The sequence below is a fragment of the Paroedura picta genome, chromosome 4 (assembly GCF_049243985.1).
Source record: "Paroedura picta isolate Pp20150507F chromosome 4, Ppicta_v3.0, whole genome shotgun sequence".
Lineage (NCBI taxonomy): Eukaryota > Metazoa > Chordata > Lepidosauria > Squamata > Gekkonidae > Paroedura > Paroedura picta.
The window spans coordinates 26155761-26179991 of NC_135372.1; the positions used below are offsets into that span (position 1 = coordinate 26155761).

The 24231-nt window shown below is 48.5% G+C and overlaps 1 protein-coding gene across 3 annotated transcripts in view; it reads left to right on the forward strand.

Moving 5' to 3' along the window:
* The window catches only part of AP3D1 (adaptor related protein complex 3 subunit delta 1), a 70135-nt gene extending 47420 nt beyond the window's left edge, over positions 1-22715 (forward strand). For all 3 annotated transcript variants that reach the window (XM_077332011.1, XM_077332012.1, XM_077332013.1), the window contains 16 exons: positions 1354-1495; positions 2014-2085; positions 2765-2840; positions 3984-4186; positions 4759-4832; positions 9636-9837; positions 12219-12281; positions 12635-12736; positions 14693-14833; positions 15297-15344; positions 16392-16581; positions 16829-16917; positions 17299-17384; positions 18003-18124; positions 19451-19530; positions 20730-22715. In XM_077332011.1, the coding sequence (XP_077188126.1) occupies positions 1354-1495; positions 2014-2085; positions 2765-2840; positions 3984-4186; positions 4759-4832; positions 9636-9837; positions 12219-12281; positions 12635-12736; positions 14693-14833; positions 15297-15344; positions 16392-16581; positions 16829-16917; positions 17299-17384; positions 18003-18124; positions 19451-19530; positions 20730-20825 (1786 nt within the window). In that variant the 3' untranslated portion in view covers positions 20826-22715. The remainder of the gene's footprint in view (positions 1-1353; positions 1496-2013; positions 2086-2764; positions 2841-3983; positions 4187-4758; positions 4833-9635; positions 9838-12218; positions 12282-12634; positions 12737-14692; positions 14834-15296; positions 15345-16391; positions 16582-16828; positions 16918-17298; positions 17385-18002; positions 18125-19450; positions 19531-20729) is intronic.
* Positions 22716-24231: the final 1516 nt, after the last annotated feature.

Here is a 24231-nt window from a genome sequence, read left to right on the forward strand (position 1 = left end):
TTGCAAAAGAAGCATACCTCCTATGATTTTCAAACTTATCCTAGGAGTTTTCCATATTTCAACCTGTAATAAAATATTAAAAAATATAAAGAATTCACACTGATTGTAATTTTTCTGTGACTTTCTGCACAAAGGAACAGCCACCAATGAAAGGTCTGCTTTGAAAACGTAACAAAATCTAGAGTCCGTTCTGGTTGATTCATTTATCATCAAAACAGAGATTGTATAAAAGATACTGTTAACTGATTTTGATAGCCTGGGACAGGTTCTCTCTTTTTCTGTTAGGATATTTATTCAGAACAGCCCCACCATACTGTGTCAGAATTCCAAAGGTGCCTGCAGGCTTGAAAAGATTGGGGACCCCTGTTCCGTAGCTTTTGACTAGGGAGAGAAGCCCTGAGATTTCTTGGAAGACGTGTTGGTTGGGGGAGGTGGAGCAGATGGAACATCCCTCATGCTTCTGTGTCAGGAGTGGCCAGGCTGTGGCTCTACAGAGGTCCATGGACTACAATTCCCATGATCCCCTGCCGGCAGGGGATCATGGGAATTGTAGTCCATGGACATCTAGAGAGCCACAGTTTGGCCACCCCTGTTCTATGTAATAATAATAAACTTTATTTTTCTCACCTGTCCTTCCAATGCATCTCATGAAGTCCATGACTGTCACTTTTCTCCCAGCCCCCTTTCTTAGGTAAATTTGAATGCTCCTTCTTTTAGTTATTTTTTCTATCAGTACAGTTTCGTGAGCCACCTTTTCACATAACAATGAACTCAGGGCTTCTTAAAATGTACTTCCTTAAAATGTACTTGTGTTGCTGTACAGTTGAGTCAAGTATAGTTGCTGCAATGCGTTACTCAAGCCTTATGTTCTTGAATCCTCTTTGTGAGCAGAGAGAGCCTTGAGGCACTGTGGAAACTGTAGGAGGAGGAGGATTTGGCAGATTTTTCTAGGTATAGGGTTTAGATAGATGTTTCTGTGGGGGGGGGGAGGGAATCTTCCCTTTTTCCCAGGCAGTTTGACCTCCTTAAAAGATGGAAGAGTTAAGGGAAGGGCACAAAATGCATCTGGGAGCGTGCGTTTGTACGCACCTTGCCCCCAGATGTGGGCCTCCCCCCTTGTTCATGGGCCTTCCAGTGGCCTTCTAGTTTGGCAAGCATGGTCTAATTCAGGGGTAGTCAACCTGTGGTCCTCCAGATGTTCGTGGACTACAATTCCCATGAGCCCCTGCTAGCATTTGCTGGCAATTCCCATGAGGCCCCTGCCAGCATCAGAGCAATTCTAGTGATCTTAGAAACACTTTTGTTGCTGCCTGGAGTGCACACCCTAACCCAAAGGCGTTCTCACGTTCACAGGTTGGACCTCGACGCCTGGATCAATGAGGCTCCTTCAGACAGCGAGTCAGAGGACGAGAAGCCCAGGACGATTTTCCACGACGAAGAGCAGAAGCACTCACGGCACCGACAGCCCGAGATTGACGAGGAGGAGCTCGCACGGGTAGGCAGGCTGCCTGTGACTGGCTGCAACGGGGACATGGTTCCTTCCATGTGTCAGAGGGGTCTCCTTAAGCCACCAGGTTACTCTACAAAGTGAAGGGGGGGAGGGGGGCCTTGGCTCAGAGGTAGAGCCATGGGTCTTGCATGCTGAAGGTCCCAAGCACCCTCTCCAGCACATTCAGTTAGAATGCATGAGAGATCCTGGGGAGCTGCTGCCAATCAGCTCAGGCTCCTGTGCTGGATCGACCAATAGTCTGGCTGTGAACCATTGTGAGATTCCGGGTATCAAACGGCATCTGTTCCCCTCTAATTCCACTTAGCTTTTTGAGTCGGTACTGGCATTTATAAGTGTCAGAGAACAACCCCACTTCGGGCAGTACCATTAGACTTCTATCCTTCACACTCCTTGTTTGGCCTTGCGGGGAAATCATCCTGTCAGGGTTTCTTAAAATTACATATAGAGATGGCAAGACTGTCCCGCTAATCCTGCTTTGAAATCTCTCTCTTTTCCTCTTCCAGCGCCGAGAAGTTCGGAAGCAGGAGCAAGCAAACAACCCGTTTTACATTAAGAGTTCTCCTTCCCCACAGAAAGTAAGTCTTGCCTGGACGGAAGTGCCTGTTGGTAGAATTGTGCTGGGCCCATTCTCTTTTTATGACGGAGTTGCTGTTCTTGATGCTCTAGTGGAGAAGAGAGATTCAGTAGCTACTTCTTAAAGTTGTGCATTGTTCTGTGTTGTTGTCTTTTTTTTAAATGCTGGATAACTCCAGCCTTTATTGTGTTTAAGAAAGGAAATATCAGAAAGAAAAAAAGAACAAAGGATTATAATTCCATGACAGCTCAGTTTACCCATAGAACCATAGAGTTGGAAGGTACCTCATGGGTCATCTAGTCCAATCCCCTGCACTATGCAGGACACTCACAACCCTATCGCTCATCCATTGTAACCTGCCACCCCCTTAAGCCTTCACAGAACCATCCTCTTTCAGATGGCTATCCAGACTCTGTTTAAAAATTTCCAAAGATGGAGAATAGGCTATTAGTTAGGCCTACTAACTTATTAATACTTATTAGTACATATATATATCTAGCTAGATATTATGAGAAGTACCCCCAATGTTCTTCAAATTCTTCTGCTGGTCTACCATTAACTAGATTTGTGAGCTTTGCCATATTGGTCCGTTCTCCCAGCTTGTTCTGTGTTGTTGTCAAGCATGGCCTTGTGCGTATACATAAATTTCCCTCTTCTTTCCCCTCCCCGGTGTTATCCAGCGGTACCAAGATGCCCCTGGCGTCGAGCACATACCTGTGGTTCAGATTGATCTCTCTGTTCCTCTAAAAGTTCCTGGTAAGAGCAACCCTTATCCATCCAATGGTCGATGTTCCAGCTCCTCTATAATGTCGGCTAGGGCACTCTAGAGCATGGGTAGTCAACCTGTGGTCCTCCAGATGTCCATGGACTACAGTTCCCATGAGCCCCTGCCAGCAAACTGAGTTGAGTTGAGATTAGCTCTATTCCTCTTACAGTGCCAGTATGGGGTAGATGTCTCCTTGTGCAGCTTTGTGCATAATGTCAGTACAGTGTGTGTGCCACACTGCAGGCAAAGGTGGGTTGGAAGAGCCCCTGCAAGTAACATAGGCACACAAAGTGTTTGTGACTAGGGATGGGCATGAGGAACCAGCTTGGTGTAGTGGTTAAGAGCATGGACTTCTAATCTGGTGAGCCAGGTTTGATTTCCTGCTCCCCTATATGCAACCAGCTGGGTGACCTTGGGCTCTCCACAGCACTGATAAAGCTGTTCTGACTAAGTAGTAATATCAGGGTTCTCTCAAGCTCACCTACCTCACAGGGTGTCTGTTGTGGGAGGAGGGAGGGAAGGCCATTGTAAACTGCTTTGAGACTCCTTCAGGCAGACTCCTTCTTGAACTGAACCACGAAGCAAGTTAATTACGAATTCTAGCCTGTTCATGGTTTGCAAAATGAAGTATATGATAGGCCTGTGGTCAAGAACTTCCATGTGGTCAAGAACTTTTAAAGCAGTTAGTGGTGGTTCATGGATAGAGCAGAAAGCATGGTTTTAAAGAGACTCCCAATTCTCTTTAAACCTGTTTTATGTTAACCATGAAAGCTGTAAAACAGCTGAGCAGGGGGAGCACCCTGTTCCCTGCCGCTCAGCTGTTTTCAGGTTTTCTTATGCAGTCCCTTTAAAAAAATTTTAACGACTGCATAAGAAAGTCCTAAAACAGATAAGTGACAGGGAGCAGGTTCAACTGTTTTTTGGAATTTCTGCAAACCCCAGTTAAAGAGGCTATGAATGGTTTGATTCTCAAATGAGCCTCCTGTTTCGATGTGGTTCGTTTCATGATTTGCCACAACCACCCTTTTCCAATTCGTGCCCATCCCTGTTTGTAACACACTGATGTGTATAAGTCACAATAAGTTCCTTGTTTATTTGAGGCCAGTGTGTGCTCTTCCCCCCACCTCCTGCAGGCTTGCCAGTATCTGACCAATATGTGAAGCTGGAGGAGGAGCGCCGGCACCAGCAGAAGCTGGAGAAGGACAAGAAGAAAAAGAAGCAAAAGAAAGAGAAGAGGGGGAGCAAGCACCGGCGCCACAGCTCTCTCCACACAGAGAGCGACGAGGACATTGCGCCAGCCCAACATGTGGACATCATCACAGAAGAAATGCCGGAGGTGAGTCTTGGACCGGGCCAAGCTGGGAGCCATTCCTTACTGGACCTGCAAGGCGTCCTGCATAGCTTCTGTGAGGCTGATTAGTCTGGCACTTTGAGCTTTGATCTAGCACAAGGTGATGTTCCTCCAACGTGAGCGCAGCTCACAGTCAGGGGAAGGCACCTTGTACAGGCAGAAAATGCTCCCTCTGCTCACAGAAACAGTGTCCAGGATCCAAACGCCTAAAGTAACTTCCCAGCTCAGCCAACAACCCAAAGTGCTTTGTGGCATCGAGGGAATTTCTAGAGTTGCCAGATCAGCACTGGGGAGCTGTCCCACCTTTTGTTGGTTGCTCATTCTAACTTAACCAAACCCTCCTGGCCACCTGGGAAGGTGGAACTATTTGCAACAGGACATGATTTGAGGCATGGAAGGGATACAGTCTATCCGTTTCATCTTCCCTCTTTCTTTTTTAATCAGAAAAGTTTGTGCAGGAAGGGTATTTGGATGAGAGGGGTGGCCTGTTGCTTTTCTGTTTTGGCTTTGGCCCCCCTCCCCCCTTGACATGGCTCTTCTGCATCTTGTGCTTCCAGAACGCTCTTCCCAGCGATGAGGATGACAAAGACCCCAATGACCCCTACAAAGCACTGGACATTGACCTGGACAAGTAAGTTTCCAGTGGTGCCACTTTACCATAATTGGATGGTTGAGTCAGAAAAGACTGGGGCCTTTGTCCCTTCTGGTGCTTCCTCTGCGCGGGAGGGGAGACACAGGCCTCACCCTGCTAGCTTTTGGCCCCCACTGACACAGTAATTTTGTGTTGCAGCAGGGAAAACCATCAAGTATCCTGGCTTTCACATTTCTTGCATTGGATCAGGGCAGTCTTTCTCTAATTTTTTACCGTTGAGAACCCCCTGAAACAATCTTCAGGCGTTAAGAAACCCCAGAAGTAGCATGGTCTTGCAGAATATGGTTGGGAAGCCTGGATTAAAGTTAAAATCTATGAGTTGGCAGACCTGCCTGGGAGCCTGTTTTATTTTTTTTTACATAATTTGTATCCCAGCTTTCTGTGTCCACCAGGGCAGCTAAGGAAGAAACCGATAAAATAGCATTGTAAAACCATGAAAATCACACCTTGATGGACTGAGGGTGTAATTTGGTATAAGGCTGCTTCATGTATTCATGTAAGCATTCCTGCACCAGGCAGCCAAGGGGTCTGACTCTGTATGGGCAGCCTTGTATGTTACTTCACCATAAGAGTTCTATTCTTACTTCCTTGCTGAACCAAGACGGAACAGCCCTACCAGTATCTGCTAATGAATTATTTGTGCCATGGCCCTTCCTTTTGCTCAAAAGCATCTGACAACATTAGTAAAACAGTTTTAAGACAATCAAAGGGGATAACCTGTCCCATGAAAAAGGGAAATTGCAGCTTCAAACTCTTACTGTGTAGCAAACTTGGTGGTCCAAACAAAAACCTAGCTCTTTACTTCTCACCGGAAGGCAAGTGGTGACCACGTGTCATATTCCCATGCTGTATTTTCGACTACCCCGTGATTGAGGACCACAGCATGCAGAGTAGTGTTAATTGTGGTACTTGGAATGGCACATCCCCACATCTGTGACTGTCTGGTTTCCTGGACTTAAGTTTGGCAGTTTTCTCCGGTTTAGTATGTTGTGTGGTGGATTTGGGCCCTGCCAGTAATCCTGAGGTGACAGTGGTGGGTTGGTTGCAGTGCATTAATTATTGCCTGGAAGAGCAGTGCATTTCCACAAAAGAGCAGCATTGAGTGCCACGAGGAAGGCTGCAGATCCCGCATTACCTTCTCCTGCTCTCAGCTTTGAAATTGTGTCTCCCCCTGTGTCAGTGCCCCGTCAAGTTTCCCAGTAAGCAGGCTATTTTGTTGAAGAAATCTTCCATATTAAATAGCGAAACCGGTACACATGAGGTCTTTGTAGAAACTAAAGTTAGCCCTGTCCTACCTACCTACATGGACACACCAGAGCTCACACTCTGGTTTTAGCAGGCAAATGTTCCCTGTTCCCATCTCCTAAGTGTGCAAAATAAAATTATAAAAGGACTCTTCTAGGCCAGAGAGATAATCCAGAACCTCCATGGAGACACTGAAATTTTGATGCACCTTTCCCCAATAGAATAACAAAGAATACAGAAAAAGAAACAACAAAGAAACTAGAAGACGACCTGTTAGGTCAAGGAGAGGTGTGAAGGACACAGGGGTGGCCAAACTATGGCTTTCCAGATGTCTATGGACTACAATTCCCTTGAGCCCTTGCCAGCATATTGGTGGCAGGGGATTGTAGTCCACAGGTATGGGGAGACCCACAATTTGGCCACTCGTGCTCTAAGCAATAAAGACCATCTAGCCATTTAACAGCACATAATACATTATAAGAGCCTCTTGTGGTGCAGAGTGGTAAGGCAGCCGTCTGAAAGCTTTGGCCATGAGGCTGGGAGTTCGATCCCAGCAGCCGGCTCAAGGTCGACTCAGCCTTCCATCCTTCTGAGGTTGGTAAAATGAGTAGCCAGCTTGCTTGCTGGGGGGTAAACGGTAATGACTGGGGAAGCCACTGGCAAACCACCCCGTATTGAGTCTGCCATGAAAATGCTAGAGGGCGTCACCCCAAGGGTCAGACATGACTCGGTGCTTGCACAGGGGATACCTTTACCTTTATCTTTAATACATTATAAATAAACATAGCAGAAGCATGCAAAACAGGATCTTGACACCCTGCCCACATCGATAAAGTCGTTGTCGAGATGGTGGCAGGTAGAAGACACAGTTCTGTTATATAGAAGGTTTCAGAATCTGATCTAGCTTACCAGGAAAGAGGTCCATCATAGGAGTCTGCTCAAGGAAAAGTCAGTGTCATATGCAGCAGCAGAAAAAAAAAGAAAGTAGAAAAAAGCCAATTTACACACTAGGCAAAAGAATGAAAGCAAAGTGACGAGCGTGTTAATTCTTACCTGCACAGTGTGAGCATGCTAGAGCATGGGGCTTCCAGTCCATCAGCCTCACACTTAAATCCAGCCCTGAATAGGTGATTGCCGATCTCAAAAGGGGCACAGGAAAGTGTGATCGAAATGATTAAGGGGTTGGGAGCGCCTTTCTGCAAAGATGAACAAAACAGCTTGGGAATTGCTCTGATTATGGAAAATATTACCATAGCAGGGACAAGACAGAACTTTATAAAATTCATGAGGTGGAGGAGAACTCTCTCCTTCCTTTTGCAATACAACAAGGCATCCAACAACATTGATCAAGAATACACTCAGGACAGACCCAACGGAAGTCCGTCACACAACAGCTGACGTGGAATTTGCTGCCATGAGATGCAGGCACGGCAATCAGCTTCAGATACCTTTAGAAGGGAATTAGGCACATTCTGTGAGGACAATAAAATCAGACTCCAGTAGCACCTTTAAGGCCAACAAAGATTTATTCAAGGCGTGAGCTTTCGAGTGCAAGCACTCTTCGTCAGACTAAGAACTGACCATCATAACAGTAGGAATATATAAGCAAAAGTTAATCCTGTTACATTATTAAACTGTGTCAAACACAGCCACATGATAACTCCCTGCCAAACGAGCCAATCAAACCCCTCGAACCCATTTGTAGTTCACAAAGACATATCAGAAATAAAACTGTCAAAGCCAGTGATCCACGGCTCACACTCTGCTATTTACTGCCGTGAGGACAGTTCAGCTGTGATAGTTAACTCTGCATGTTTAGAGGTGGCCTGTCTCTGAATACAGTTTTTTTTTGGGGGGGGGGGGGGGGGAGCGAAGGAAGCTTTAGACCAGGGCAGTCAAACTGTGGTCCTCCATATGTTAATGGACTACAATTCCCATGAGCCCCTGCCAGCATTTGCTGGCAGGGGCTCATGGGAAATGTAGTCCATGAAAATCTCAAGGGCCGCAATTTGACTACCCCTGCTTTAGATTCGCATCTCTGCTTCTAGTGGCTGTTTTGCCATCAGGGATGCTGGTGTGATCCAGTAAGGCTGCTATGTTCTTACATGATAGGGTAATCTTGAGAGTCAGAAGAGGTTGATAGTTCCTTTATGCACCTTTGTGGGCCTACTTGCCTAGCACAGGGGTTGGGTTTCTATAGGGTCCTCTCCATATGCCATTGCTGGGACCTCTTGAACATTTCTCTTTCTTTCCGCTCTTTCCATCCCTGCGCCCTCCCTGCATCCTGTCATAGTTTGTTTTTCCTTTATCCTTTCTCTCTCTTTTCTGTCTCTCACACCCAGTCTGGTTTCAGGGAGGCCTGGCAGGTAAGAGGATCTCAACTATCTAGACTTGTGGAAGGCTGGCTGCTTCTGTCACACTGTAAACCACAACAGGGCTGTTGTGATCTGGGTGCCGCCCCCAATTATCAACCAAAGGCTCTTTCTCTCTATTCCCATTCTGCAAATGAAGCCATCACGTGATTTACCAGTCCACATTTACTTGCTCGTGGCACAACATGGCTTGGCAGCCTGAATTTTTTTTTAAAAGATCTTGATCTAGCATGCCTTACTCAGTTGCCTGGTTGCTTATAGCCAAGCGGTCTCCACCACAGGTGACTAGGGGGAAGGGGCCATTCTTCTAAGCCCACGCTATAAGCAGGCTGGGTACATCTGAAGAGATCCAAAGGACTGTTTTGTGGGGGTCGCTGACCTTGTTGAGCTTTACAGTGCTTGGCTGCTTTCTCTCCCAGTTCCCGTTTCCCAAGTGAGATTAAAAGTCTTGCAGGCAGGTGGGATTGGCAGTTGTTTCAACTTGAGCCTAGTCTGCTTGGCAGCCTGTAGAACTGGCAGTGACCAAATGCAGGTCTTGATGCAGGCTTTTCTTCTTGCTAAGCATACTCCTCCCCCCCCCCACTTGAAGGTGGCAAAGGGGAGGTGATAAAGCCCCACCTCCTTTAAATGTTGGGTTGTTGGGGGGTTTTTTAGCTGTTTTAGTAGTTGAAAGACAAGCCAATGGAAACAGGGGGTTTTGGGGGGGGGGGTTCTGTGCAAAAAATCTCCCTCTTTTTTCCATGTTGTTCCTCTACATTTGCCAGCAAAGATGCCCGTTTGCTCCATGACTGGGGCTTCTTTTGCTTTTGCCCTTTTGAGTGGCTTGAAATGGGCTCGGCAGCTGGGCCAGGCCCAATTCAGGCCAAGGGGGTGCTGATTTGGAAGCACAGTTGCCCAGCCAGGTGGGCTTTCCAATAGGGTTGTGTGCTCCGGCGCGGTTTGGCTGCTTCAGTGATCACCAAAGCCTGAGGCGGCCAGCGGAGAGGAGCGCCACCAGCACCCCTCCTCTCCGCCGCTGCGGCACGGGCCGCCTCAGGCTTCGGTGATCACCAAAGCGGCTAAACTGCACCGGAGCGCAGAACCCTAGTTGCCTCACGCCTCTTGGGAAGTGCGCAGATTGCCTCTTCTCCACGGCAGCCTGTCTCCTCTTTCTCTTTGTGAAAAGGCCTTTAGCTGATAGCGAGAAGCTCCCTGTTCAGAGGCACAGGAACACCGACGGCCTGAAGTCTCCGCACGACGCAGAAGTCCCGCCTGTAGAGAAGAAAAGCAAGAAGCCGAAAAAGAAGGAAAAAAAACACAAAGAGAAAGAGAGGGAGAAAGAGAGAAGGAAAGAGCGGGAGAAGAAAACGGAGGAGGACGATAAAAAGGTGACCGGTCCTAATTCTTTGGGCACAGAAGGTTAAACATGGGCATAAACCTTACAAATGTACCGATTGAGACGAATCTACAGTGTACAACCTGGCCTGTTCTAAGAGCACGGGCAATAAGAAGGGAAGGTTTTTAAATGGTATATTAGCCACAAATGCTCCTTGGGTGACCTTGGGCCAGTAATCTGCTCTCTCAGCCAAACTAGGCTCTACACTGTTCAGATTGGTTTGGCCGCCTCGGCAATCACCAAAGCCGGAGATGGCCAGCGGCATGGAGAGGAGGGGCGGCAGCAGCTGCATGCAGGCGCAGAGCTGCATGTGGGCTTTGGCTGGCATGCTGCCGCCACCCCTCCACGCTGTGGTGCTGGCTGCCTATGCGCCAGTTTGGGCTTCGGTGATTGCCGAGGTGGCCGAACTGAGCCGAAGTGCACAACCCTATTCTACAGTCTTGTTTTAGAGACAGCAATCAAAAGATGGAATAACCCTCCCCCCCCAAAAAAACAACAACAACAACCCATTCCAAGGATCAGTAGTTAGCAACATTCAGAGCATCCAGAAGAATCGGTGAAATGACAGTAATGAAAGTCTATAATCTAGAACAGTACAGCCGATCCCAACCAAGGCTTCGTCACGGTGTGGCTGTGAAGATGAGACGGGAGGGGACCTGTCCGTTGGTCTGCTTCCTAATACTGGGAATTTTTAAAAAAGATATGGCAACAGATAAGCGCCCTTTATGAGCCTCTTGTGGCTCAGAGTGGTAAGGCAGCAGTCATGCAGTCTGAAAGCACTGCCCATGAGGCTGGGAGTTCGATCCCAGCAGCCGGCTCAAGGTTGACTCAGCCTTCCATCCTTCCGAGGTCGGTAAAATGAGTACCCAGCTTGCTGGGGGGGGGGGGTAAATGGTAATGACTGGGGAAGGCACTGGCAAGCCACCCCGTATTGAGTCTGCCATGAAAACGCTGGAGAGCGTCACCCCAAGGGTCAGACATGACCCGGTGCTTGCACAGGGGATACCTTTACCTAAAGCGCCCCGTAGCAAAGCACTCTTTCTGACAATTATCTCTGGCCTGCATTGAAAAGAATGACTAGCTTTTATGTGCTGCTCAGCCAAGTGGCCAGGAGGATACACAGCCATTAGATCTCTGAATCTACAGTCTTCACAGTGATAGGCCCGTTCAGCAGTTCCAAATATGCCAGCCCTGTTAAAAGCACGGACTAGTGTCCATGACAGAATCCCCAGCATGCTCGCCTGCTTTCCCACAATGCAGACACACCCCCTAGAAATAATGAGGGGGTTGCATATCCCTGGGTCCAGGTTGCATATTGCAAAATCTTAAACCAGAACGCCCTAAAGCAGAGGTAGTCAACCTGTGGTCCTCCAGATGTTCATGGACTGCAATTCCCATGAGCCCCTGCCAGTGTTTGCTGGCAGGGGCTCGTGGGAATTGTAGTCCATGAACATCTGGAGGACCACAGGTTGACTACCCTTGCCCTAAAATAGTCAGGGTGGCAGCTGAGTAAGCGAAATATCAGAAGTGATTTACCAAGCAGTGCAAGCAAGGGTTCCCCTGAAGTCACTTAATGAGTGATTTTAGGCCTGACATGTGATTCTTAGTTCAGCATTAACCTGAAACAGCATCAAGCCCTTGGGCGTCCTTGCAAGTAGTATTCTGTGTGATTTGGCACCTCAAGGACAATGGTGTGAAACCCAGACATCCTGCCTTGTGTTCTAGCATGTGTGACCTTGCTTAGTTGGCCAGCCAGGGTCCTCTCAGCCCCAGTTTCTCCATCTGCAGTTTGGTGTTATCGTAACCTGAAAGGACTGTTATCTAGTGCTGTGATTCCTAACCAGAGACTCCAGTGCCATTGGTGGAGCTCAGAAGCAATCCGGGGAACCAGGAGTCACAGGGCTTGCATAACAATTGCTAAGAACTAGCTCTCTCTCAGTCTGCATGTTCCCCTGGGAAGATGATGTGCCATCTCCTGCTGACTTCACCAGATTACCCATCTGTGACGTTTCAGCAAGCTCCCAGTAACCTTGGGCATATGGTGCTTTGATTTTGATGTGCCTCTTCCTGCCAGCTCTACCTGCCAGGGATTATTCATAGTGTTTCTGCAGCTTGTGATGTTCTTAAAAACCTGCTGTAAATAATAACTAAACTTTTCCCCAAGAATCCCTTGGGGAAAATTGGCTTTTTGTTGCCCTTTGGGGGGGGGGGGGGGCACATACAGGTAGAGCAACTGGTGAGAGGTAAGATACAAACGGTTGAGAACCAGTGATGCAGTGTATTGAGAGCAAACGTAAAGCCATGGGAATGCTTGCAAAGAGCTGCAGTTACTCGCTGTTAACTTTTGTTTTGTTTGTTAATGGCTCGCTTTAGCCTGATGACATGGACTTCTGGCTTTCGGACGCTCCACCTCCTGCAACGGCAATGGAGGCAGAGGTTAGTCTGCACAGTCAATGTGGCCACAGCTCCAAGAAATATCCAGGGATCCCAGTGTTTCTGAGATTACATGCCACAGTAGAGCCTCTGCAGGACGTCTTTGGCCAACAGGGACCTGAATGAGTTTATATCTCTAACTCTGCTCTAGTAGATTTCTGACAGCATCTGTAGAGGGTTTTCTACCTCCTTGATGTTTCTCCCCCTTCCCATTGATTTGGGGGGCGTCCTGCCTTCCCCGCATCCTCAAGGAAGGGACTGCCCCACAGCCTGAAGACTAGTGTGAGGGTGGGACTGTGTCGTGATCCCGGGGGTGCTTCTTTCCAAACCGCACTGTCTTGAAATTGCCCCTTCAGAGCAAGCCAGAGGTGAGCACGGACTTGGCAGAACCCAGAGAACCGGAGGAAGCCAAGAAGGAGGGGCAAGAGGAAGAGGCAGAGGAAGAAGGAGAAGGAAAGGTGAGCCCGGGTTATGAAGCCACAGGGTTTGCCAGTGAAGATACAAGCCATGGCTTTCCCTCTGGAAATAGCAGTGGTCTTGAATCTTGCAAAGCTGTTGGTTTGGTTATCAAGCTGCTTTTAGCCGAACACACCAAGAAGGCGATGGTGCCGTGGGGACTAGCAAATGCACCGTGTGTGGAAGGAAGAGGGGGGATTGTTGTGGCCACGTCTTGGGGTAGAGGCAAGCCTCATGGCTAGCAGTTGGGCTGGAAACAAGACTTCACATTTACGTATTTATTTTTATACTCGTATGCCACCGTTCCCCAGAGGCTTGGGGCAGTTCCCACAATTTCAAATACGCTACAATCGTAATATATAAAAATCAAGTTTAAAATTTAAAATTCATACTTATCCATTTAAAATAGTTTAAAATACCTCCGATATCCCCTCCATGGCCTGAACCAGTCTGAACTCTCTGGGGGCCTTATCGAAGATGCCGTTCCTGTTGTTGAAGATGAAGGAGAAGAAGAAGGAAAAGAAGGAGAAGAAGAAGAAGAAGAAGGAGAAGAAGAAGGAAAAGAAGAAGAAGAGGAAAAGAAGAAGAAAAGAAGAAGAGTTGGTTCTTATATGCCGCTTTTCCGTACCCGAAGGAGGCTCAAAGCGGCTTCCAGTCGCCTTCCCATTCCTCTCCCCTGTTGATTAAGACCACTGAAATTGTATTGATTTAGAACCACAGTTGGATGACTGTGTTATATGTTTAGCTCGTTCCATATATCACCCTGAAACCTTATATATCAACTGCCCTAAGCCATATGGGAGAGCGGTATAAAAATCTAATAAATAAATAAAATGCCCAATCTGTCTCATCTGGGGATATATGACAGACAAAAACTGGGAAACACAGGAAATGGAAAATACCAGGAAAAAAGAGAGCTGTGTAATTGTGACTCTGAAACCAATGCTTCCAAAAGTGCAAAAACAGTCATTTATACAGTGTCATAAATACAATCTTAATAACCTAACAATATTGTAAATGAGTGTATGATAATTTAATGTGTGATGCAAAAAATAATTCAGACAACAGTTCAACAGGTGAGTTCCAACTGAAGTCCAAATGAGGATCCAGTAGTCCCCCGTTTTGCAAGGTGGTTTCTCTGGTGGACCTAACAGAAAGTAATAATATTTACCAAGTTCCTCAAGGGAATAAGTAACAAAATGACATGGAAGAATTTTCAAAAAGTGAACTACCGTATATACTCGCATATAAGCTTTTTCAACCCTTTTTTTAAGCTGAAAAAGTCCCCACCTGCTTCCAGACAAGACAGGAGGGTGGGGGTGGGAGACAAGTATACTTGCCTGAAGAAGCAGAAGCAGGAACAACACAGACATAGCAAGCCTGGGAGGGAAAGAGCAGTCTCTTCCTCCCCCCCTCCCTGCCTTCACGAGGCTAGCACATGTTGCAGGAAGCTCTGAAGCCTCTGTCTCAGAGGGAGAGCAGAGAGCAGGAGGAGGAAACACCCCTAGAGTAAGGAATAAAGGCAAGAGGAGTCAGAGGGAGGAGGAGGGAGGGAAGAAAAGCGGGGAAAAATCCTGCCCAAAACAGGGGAGCGGAGGAAAGGAGAAAACGCCACTACCCAAACACCATCCTTGGCTTATATGCGAGTCAGTAAGTTTTCCCAGCGTTTTGTGGTATAATTAGGTTCCTTGGCTTATATGCGGGTCGGCTTATATGCAAGTATATAAGGTAAATTCTTACATAAGAGGTGCTTTTCCAAGCTGCATATAGCTTGCCCTGTGATCCAAGTAAGGTTCCCAAAGGCTATGCTTACCTAGGAATGATTTTATCTTGCGTTTCCATTTGCCGCTGGATCCGCCTTTGGGCTTCAGTTGGAACTAACCTGCTGAATCGTTGCCTGAATTTTTTTTTTTTTTTTGTATCGCGCTTGTTGACTCTTGGTTCCACTGGCCTAGTAGAAATCCGCCAAACACAAGAAGAAGAAGCATAAAAAGGATGAGAAGTCCAAGGACAAAAAGAAGTCCAAGAAGCACCACGGGGAGGAGCTGCTGCCACCAGAGTCTGTGCAGAATGGGACCCTGGAGGATGAGCCTCTGCCGGTGAGGAGTTTTCGGGGGGTGGGTGGGTGGGAAAAGTGTACCTTTGGTGAGCCTGGGAGCCCAGAGAAGCCCTTCCATCACTGCAGGTGTAGCACAATGGCCAGTTAGAAGAGACCATGGCTGTAGAGCAGGGGTGGTCAAACTGTGGCCCTCTAGATGTCCACGGACTACAATTCCCATGAACCCCTGCTAGCAAATGCTGGCAGGGGCTCATGGGAATTGTAGTCCATGGACATCTGGAGGGCCACAGTTTGACCACCCCTGCTGTAAAGGGAGGGAAAGGTTTCTGCAGCCTTTGGGTTTGAGAAACTATGTTTGGGCGATCATTTGGTGTTGCTAAAAATGAATTGTTAATTGTTGATGGGGTCGTGACAGCTATTTAAAGAGGGAGTCAGTTCTCTCACAGAGGTCTGGAACGTCATTTTGCCGCCAAGCCTACAACTTGTGCTTTTCTCCTTTTCAGCCAATGTCAAGTTACCATCTCCTTGCTGAAAACACATACATCACCATGGTGAGTGCTGAATCTGTGTCTTCCTTTCTCTCCCCGCTCTCCAGTTGTCTTGGGAGAAGCGGAGTGTGCTCCTGCAGCCAATGGGACGGTCTCGGAGGCCCTAGGCTCGGTCTCTGGCATCCCCAACAAGAAGGCACTTAGCTTGCAGGCTCTTGGAGAACACTTTGCTCCAAATGGCAGTAGATCTCTAGCAGAGAAGGCACAGATCTTGATGGGCCAGTCGTCTGACGTGATTCGCTAAAGTAGCCCAGCTGATGTGGGGCTGGATAGGGAAGAGCCGCCTCCAACACTCCCCCTTCCCTGAGCAGCCATGGCCTCACCAGGCCTTAGCATGGCTGCCTGGGTCACCCTGCCAACAAAGCCTGTTTCATGACACTTTTCACCAACATTAACCAAACAAGCTCTCTATGCACCTGTCTCACAGTGGCTTGTGTCTCACCTTTTAACTGAGAGACTCTGTCTCGACACGGAGAATCATTAGATACTAGAAAAATACCTCCTGTAGTTATTCAGTTAAGAGGTGAGACACAAGCCACTGTGAGCCAGATGCCGTTGAGCGCTTATGTTCTGATAGTTGGATAATGCTGCTGAAGAAACTAATGAAGTTTTGTTATACTGGAATCCTGTTCAGCATGCATGATAGAGAATTTCTCCTTTGGCTTCCAGGGACTGGACAATAAAGAGGACTTAGAATTTTTGATTTACATATTATTGCATGCGTCTTTTCCATATAAACATTATTTTTTGCTGTTATCTTGTGTGCTCCTGTTGTTTGAAGAAGCTTTTCTGCTCCCATAGCTATCCCAAACATCAGCTTCCTCCTCCTTCCCAGCTGAACTGTGTCCCCCTGGCCCAGTCTTTGTCTCCTGTCGCTGGCAGTGGCTCTCCCAGGGCCTCGAGTCCTTCTCAGTACCTGCTGTCTGAGGGAAGTTTAACAGGTGACGGCCAGGGCTTGAACCTGGGAGCTCCCACATGCAATATTCTGGAGCTGAGCCCTGTGTTGCTTCCGCGTATGACATTGCCGCCCTTGCCAACTTCCCCCTGTAGACGTACGACATCCAAGGGAACCTCCAGCATGACAGCCAGGTCACTGCCTCGGTGATCTTTGAGAACAAGAGCAGCAGCTTCCTCAAGAGCATGGAGCTCAACGTCTTGGACTCCCTGAACACAAAGATGCTCCGGCCAGAAGGCTCCTCGATACACGATGGCATCCCTGTCCCTTTCCAGTTGCCTCCTGGTAACGATCGGCTGGCGCTGGACAGTGGGGGCTTGGGAGGAGGCGGCTGAGAGGGTTTGGGTAGATTTGCAGCACTTAAGAATCTTTGGGCTTTATCTCAGCTGGGCCCGGCATTGGGCAAGACAATGGCCCCTGCTGGCAGGGGCTCATGGAAATTGTAGTCCATGGGCATCTGGAGAGCCACAGTTTTGGCCACCCCTGTCCTAGTGCCACCAGCTAATATTTCCTTCTCTTTTTTTAAATTTAGGGGTCTCAAATGAAGCCCAGTTTGTCTTCACCCTCCAGAGTATCATCATGGCCCAGAAGCTAAAAGGAACCCTGTCTTTCATAGCGAAAGTAAGGCCTCTTCTTTTTATGCACCCTCCATTCATCAACTCTGCCGCTTGTTCCATCCGTGGATGGTTGATAGTCTGTGCAGAAATCTTAGTAATATCACCCCCCCACACAAACACACACCCTTCTTACATGAAGAATTTTCCACCTCCTCTTGAGCCCCCTTCCTGTCCATATCGGAAAATAAGTGAATCTCTTTCCTTGACAATTATATATTAAAGCTCCCTTGTGGCCTTTAACCAAGATCCTGGAGCCTTTATCTGCCCCCTCTTTCCCTGGCCCCTGTGCAGACCTGTGGCAAAAGGCTGTGTCACAGCTACTGAGTGATTTGTCCTGTACGTAAGCTGCAACCCTCTCTGCCTCCCCTTTCTCTGCACATTGCAGGACGACGAAGGTTCAACGCACGAAAAACTAGATTTCAAGTTGCACTTTAGTTGCGCCTCTTACCTGATCACGACGCCATGTTACAGGTGAGATGCTCTGGACACTACCCCTCGCTCAGGAGATGGGATATGAGTGGCTGCCGGTGGCCTAGACAGCAGTCTTGCTCTCCTCTTCATAGACGGGGAATCATGCAGCCAGGACTCTGTTTCTGGGATGGGATAGCCCAGGGGTAGTCAAACTGCGGCCCTCCAGATGTCCATGGACTACAATTCCCATGAGCCCCTGCCAGCATTTGATGGCATGGCTCATGGGAATTGTAGTCCATGGACATCTGGAGGGCCGCAGTTTGACTACTCCTGGGCTAGACAAACAATGAGACATTCCTGGAAGCAGCAGGCCTTTTCCTTGGATACCCGGCTGTGGTTCCTGATCTGGTTAGGCCTGTCTTCCTTGCCAGCCCCAGAAGATTTGAGAAGAGCATGCCAACCATGCAGGGCATGCCCTTGAAGCTCCCTTACACAGAGTCTGTCCCAGTCATGTCCGCCGGGGCTGGAAGCGGTTCCCCAAGCAAAGAGAGGCCTTTCCCGGGATTGGTTGTCAAGGATCCTTTTAAGTGGCGGGGCCATTGCCTGTTGGTTGTAAGGGAGGAGCCAGGCTGGTCCCTGCCCCCTTCTCATCCACCCCCTCTCCTGTCTGTTGTGCAGCGATGCTTTTGCCAAGTTGCTGGAGTCCGGGGATTTGCACGGCAGCTCAATTAAAGTGGACGGCATCACTGCCCCGTTCCACCACGTACTGGCAAAAATATGTTTCTACCATCACTTCTCAGGTGAGTTCCCACTGGTGGGCGCAGAGCCCTTCCTCTCCCCAGTGATGAGCAGGTTCCCAGTTATTCAGCTGTGGAACTTCAGCAGCCCTGCGTAGCTCCTTATTCCCTCTGCGTGGTAACAAAGTTTGGCTGAACACAGTCGTTCGCATATGCTGACCGGCCAACGTCTCGTTTCCCTTGGCACAGCTCTGATGATTACGCCCTCTGCTGCAGAGGGCTCCTATCCAGCGCATTGCCTTTCTCAGTCGTGCCACGTCTGCTTCAAGTGGCAATCCCGATCCCTCCTCCTGGTAGTACGGTGAAACCCTGTCCCCACATCTGGCAATCCCTGAGCTGTGTAAGGATTGCCCATGAGATGTCAAGCTTTCTGTTGCTGGAGGATTTGGACTCACAGAGGAGGCTGCCTGCTGCGTCTTTGAATGACACACTGTCCCAGTCTGCGCATCTCCCCTGGGAGGAAACGTTGACAATTTGCAGCTTTCTGGTTTAGGGGGGGGGGGGGGAAATGTCTACAGCCAATAGGAGCAGATCATCTTGAGATGGCCATAAAACCCTGTATGGTGTGGAGAAAGTAGTTAAAAATTTTGTCTAGGGTTGTGCGCTTCGGTGTGGTTTGGCCACCTCGGCGATCACTGAAGCTTGGGCATATGAAATCAGTATATCAGTTCCCCAAATCAAAGACTGGAGAATCCCCTTGTTTCCATTTACTCATACCCAAGTCGCGTTGGTTCTATTGTCATTCTTTCCTCCCCCAGGGAATCCAAGGTGATCCTAACTTCCTAACTTTTAGGAAAGGCCACATAACCCCCAGGGTTCCCCAGAACCTTGGTTGGGAATCCCTGCCGAAGAGTCTGTCCTCTGCAACTCCAGGGGAACTGGTCCTTGTTATCTGGGGGTGTTTGTGTGTGTGTGTGTGTGGGGGGTGTCTATTATAATTCTAAGAGAACTCCAGGCACCCCCTAGGGTTTGGCAAACCTACCCACAGCTGACATGAGAGTTCTGTTCTAGACATTCTGGGCAGAGTAGGGGTGGGCTAGGGGCAGATTTTTCAGCTGGACCCAGGTGCAAAGCAATTTCCTGTCTTCCCTCTGAGGTCCTCAGCAGTGCTTTTTAGGAGAAGGAGGACAGCTCTCAGCTCTCCCAGGCCCCATGGACGTGAGTCATATTGGAATAGCACCGTAGAAGATCTATAGTGATATAACCCAGTTTGGGCAGTTGGAAAGGGCAGTGCCTCTTAACAGAAAAATGTTATCAAAAGTGCAAGGGGAGAAATCTACTGTAACAGTCCCTCCTCCACACACACCCCTGCACGTTTTCTTCTTTCAGTTGTGGAGCGAGTTGAAGCCTGCGCCTCCATGTACAGCCGTTCAATCCAGGGCCATCATGTTTGCCTGCTAGTGAAAAAGGTGAGCCTGGGGAAGGGAGCGAATGTGACCAGGAATCACTTGTTCAGGGCTTTGGGGTGCTGGCGTCACCATTCCTCATTCGGGGAGATGCTATTATTCCAGACTCTTAGACCATTTGTGGTGTTAGTCCTCTTCTAGATGATTGGTGAGATCTACTCCCCTGGCCTGGGCATTCCAGTCATTCAAAGCATCACCCATAGCCTCGGTTGCCTTCTTCTGTGGTGGGGACCCGTCTGGTTGAATCCCCCTTGCAGTCCCTGGGAAGGAAAATAATCGGGGATGGACTCAGTTCATTTCCATGGTACCCAGCTGGGAAAGCATTTAAATTTAAACAGACAATTCTAGTCCTTACTTGGCAAATAATTTGGCTAGGAATAATACTTGTAAAGGTTTAAAGACAGTTTGCATAGCTTAAATTTAAGGGAAACGAACCGTAGGCACTAAAACCTACTTTTATCAACCTTTTGGCAGTGGAGGTACTGCTGGGAATTTTTTTCAGGCGTTGAGGTACCAGGAAGTGATGTCAGCTGGTCACACCTCCCTGCCTGCCACACCCCTGAAAGTGAGAGCAGTCTTGACCAGAAAAGGTTTAACTGGATGAGTAAACACCCCTCCCCACCTGCCCCCAGCCCGTCATTGGCCACTTTGGGAGAGGGAAGGTCAACCTGTCCAAATAAGGGTAGAATTTTCTTAAAGACAATTATTGTTGTCCTTTTGTCTGTTTTTATAATATTTCATCAGGGGGCAGGGGAGGGAATCTCACTGCTTGCCTTATTCATTAATTTCATCCCAGACTGATGGTTATAGTAACAGTTGTGCTTTCGGAGAGGAGACGTAAATAATTATAATTACTATAGTTTGGGTTTTGATTTATACTGTACAGCCAATCAGAGGCAATCACAATTTGTCTCGTTTAGTTTAAAATGGGATTATATGTTTTTGCGGCCTGATCTCGCCCTCTCCCATCCCCCGTTTGAAAATCCGTAAAGCATACATGTACTGCCTTATGCAATCCCTGGGAGAAAGCACCTACAAAAAACCTTAGCTGTAACTTCGAAACCGAGGCGCTTCCCTAGAATCATACTGGTTCGTGACCTCCGTTTATTGGGGTGAAACGTGCAAAACAAAATCTTAGTATTGGAGAACGTTCCACAGCCATCCCCTTTGCTGAATTTGCTAATTATCTGATTCTGTTTAAGGGAGAGAATTCTGTATCCGTCGATGGGAAATGCGACGAATCTACCCTGCTGAGCAACCTGCTATCTGAACTCAAGGAGACCCTTTCAAAATGCTGAGTCCTCTCGGGGGGAAACTAGTGCAACCCCCTCCCCCCCCCTGCAACGAGATCAGCTCATGGACTGACCCCAGCCGAGCGTTCGGTTTCTCCCTCCTCATCTCTCCTTTTGTGCGCATGTACATTGCCCGGGACGTGCGAGTGTTTCGTTTCCACTCCACCCTGGGTTGAGTTCTGGGGTCTTTTTTGTTGCTTTGTTTTGTTGCCGTTTACACATCCTACAACTGTACTCCCCCCTCCCCGCTCCGTTTCCCCCTTATTCCAGACTTTTAGACCACTTGTGGTGTTAGTCCTCTTCTAGGTGATTCGTGAGATCTGCTTCCCTGGCCTGGGTGGGGCCACGCCTGGCCTGCAGCCTCACTCGCCTTGTTCTGTGGTGAGGGCCCGTCTGACTATTCAGTCCCCGGGAAGGAAGATAATCCGAGGAACGGACTGCCGTTCATTTCCATGGCAACCAGATGGGAAAGCATCCGTAACCGTGCGTCCCGGGATGGACCAGACTCTTCCGCTCCGTAGCGGGCTTCCTCTGGTGCGCTTTGTGATGTCCCCTTGAAATAATCACATTCCTCGAAACAAATTTTTTTTTTTTTAGAATGTAGCAAACGAGAACTGGAGATCCAAAGGCTTCTGTTTTTCATTTGGCGTTCTGTTTCTACCTTTCTTCTGTTGCTCCCCCCTGGCTTGCTACATGAGATTGACCCCTAACAGGCAATGAGTCACCTCCTCCTTAGCGACGCGTCCTCCTGGTCCCACGTTTCCAAAACCCCAAGGCGGCCCTCGAGAAGGGTGAATTCGTGCTGGTCCCGTCTTCTGTGTGTCACTGCTGCTGTGCCTCCATGTTCCAAACCCAAGAGGGTTGAAAATGATGGTCCGGTGTAGGAGACCACCCGGTGGACAACTTGGGGACAACTTGAACACTCTGCCTTTGGCTAGAAACTTTATTCTCTCTCTCTCTCCACGCCCCTTCCTTCTGCCAACTTTTTTTGTTTTTTTGTCCTCCAAAGTTGGGACTTCACTTATTTATTTGAAAGCCTGGGTAGAGAGCTGCTCTGAATGAAGTAAAACTCTCCAGTGTGTCAGCATTTAAACGGTTAAAAATGCACCTGTTGCTAAGAGTCAGTATTGAGCAGGGCGCCCCCCCCCCCCCCCGCTCCAATTAGGATCCTAGACAGATGGGAGGAGGGGGGTGAAAAGGGACAGGTCCGGAAGGAAGAAATGTCGATGTTATCATCTGACTTGGTTTGTGCTTTCTCTTCAAGACACCCTGGTGCCTCAATACACTTCTCTGCAGTTTGGGGTAATTTTTCCCCCCCTTAAAAAGAAAGAAGTCAACTGTGACGTGTCTGCTGGGATCAGTTCTGTTTTCCACACCCCGATGGAATTTGATATATCATAAGACTCTGGGTCTCTTCCCCCTTGCTGCAGTAGGCTGCAGCTTTTCGGTGTGTTTGATCAGCCTTACGGGTCAATCAGTTGCATTTCAGGGAAGGAGGCAGCTTGTGCTTCTTCGAAAACGGTTCCCCAAAAGATTAATTCCTCCTGGGATTAGTGGATTTTAAATATATATATATATATATATATATATATACATTCTATAAATATATATATATTCATTCCTGGATGAAAACTGTCATTTTAGCATGTTGAGTCTTTCAGAACTGTGCTCTTTCAGAACCCTGTGCGTTGATTCTAGATACCTACTCTCCCCCCCCCCCGCCCCCCGGGAGAACTTGTATGAAGTGTTATATTTAAAAAGGAAAACAAATCCTTATTTGCTGTCAACATTCCCCTAAGAGAGAGAGAGAGAGAGAAGGAAATACAACACACACACACCAGGAAGCTGCTGTAACAAATTTTGTGTCAAGATGATCCAATAAAATTTCAAATCTGATTGACTATGAAGGAGCTTTTATATACCCCTCCTTGCCGCCCCAAAAACACCTTGCCGCCTATCGCAAACAGCGTTCAAGCGATTCCTTTTACTCCAGTCAGTGACACAGTGTGGTTGGTCAATGCGTTTGCCGCTGTGAATGCGGAGTCAGCGCATATGTGACGTCAGTGGTGGAGGTGCTGAAGCCTGCTGTTAAGTTGCAGCTGGCACATGGCAACCCTGCAGGGTTTTTGAGGCAAAGGGCATTCAGAGTAGGGCTGTGCACTTCAGCCGCCAAAGGGGCCATTCCACCCCAAAGCAGCCAGCGCCACGGCTGGAATGGCCACTTTGGTGGCTGAAGCACACAACCCTAATTCAGAGGCAGCTTGCCGTCGTCTCCCTCTCCGCAGCAACCCCGGACTCGCTCAGTGGTCTCCCCTCCAAGCACTAACCGGGGCTGACCCTGCTTAGCTTCCGAGGTCTCATGAGATCAGGCTAGCCTTGGGCCGTCAAGGTAATGGGAAATGGCAATTCACCACCGCTTTCCCCTGCGTGGCTGGCCAGGCCACACCTCCTCTCACTGCAGTGAGGCTGACCCCTCCAGTTCCTCCAGCAGGATGTTCAGAGTGCAGCTCCTCTGCTGGCTTGTACAGACCTATAATTCTGCTTCCTGAAATGGGAAGGGAAGCCTTGAAAGATGACCCAGAGCTCTGGATCAAGCCCAAAGAAGGGACGATCTGAAGCAGTGGTTCTCAACCTGGGGGTCAGGACCCCTTTGGAGGTCGAATGACCTTTTCACAGGGGTTGCGGCAGGGCAAGCAGCTTGGCCCGGGGAGCGCCATGCACACAACAGCCTTTTGGGGTAGATCGAGACACAGCGTTCTCTCTGGAGCAGTGGAAAAGAGCAAAGTTGGCGTGGTGGGACAAGAGACAGAACTGAACTGAGAATCCCTGGGGGGGAAACCCAATTTATTGACAATTATGAACAATGGATCTTTGCACCCTTAGTCGGTTTTGGTTTAATTTCAGCGCAAGAACATTTGCCTAATTTTATGGTTGGGGGTCGCCACAACATGAGGAACGGTATTAAAGGGTCGTGGCATTAGGAAGGTTGAGAACCACTGATCTAAAGATAAGCCCTTAGACTTGGATAAAAATATTCTGGGGAAATATTCATGGCACGCTAACTTCAGGGGAGCTAAGGAGTGTTGCGGTCTGGGTGGGAAATTGCCTGGAACGTGCATGCACGCAAAACATACACTCTCTTTGCATTTCAAGTAGAAGCAGGATCTAGAGCATCTGGCAAAATGCAGAGTAGCAGAGTGACTTCAGGTATTAGGGGGAGCGGCTGCATTTTTGCAGCTTGCCAGGTCTTCTCTTCCCTGCCATGCTGTTGCCACAAAACTCCCCCTCGTCATGTCCCAGCACCAGAAGAGACGAAAGGGATGGCACCATGTCTCCCCACCACCACCTCTTTTCCGGCCTTTGTAATGCTAAATACGGGCACGGTATCGAGTAATGGGCAGGGCCGGCCACC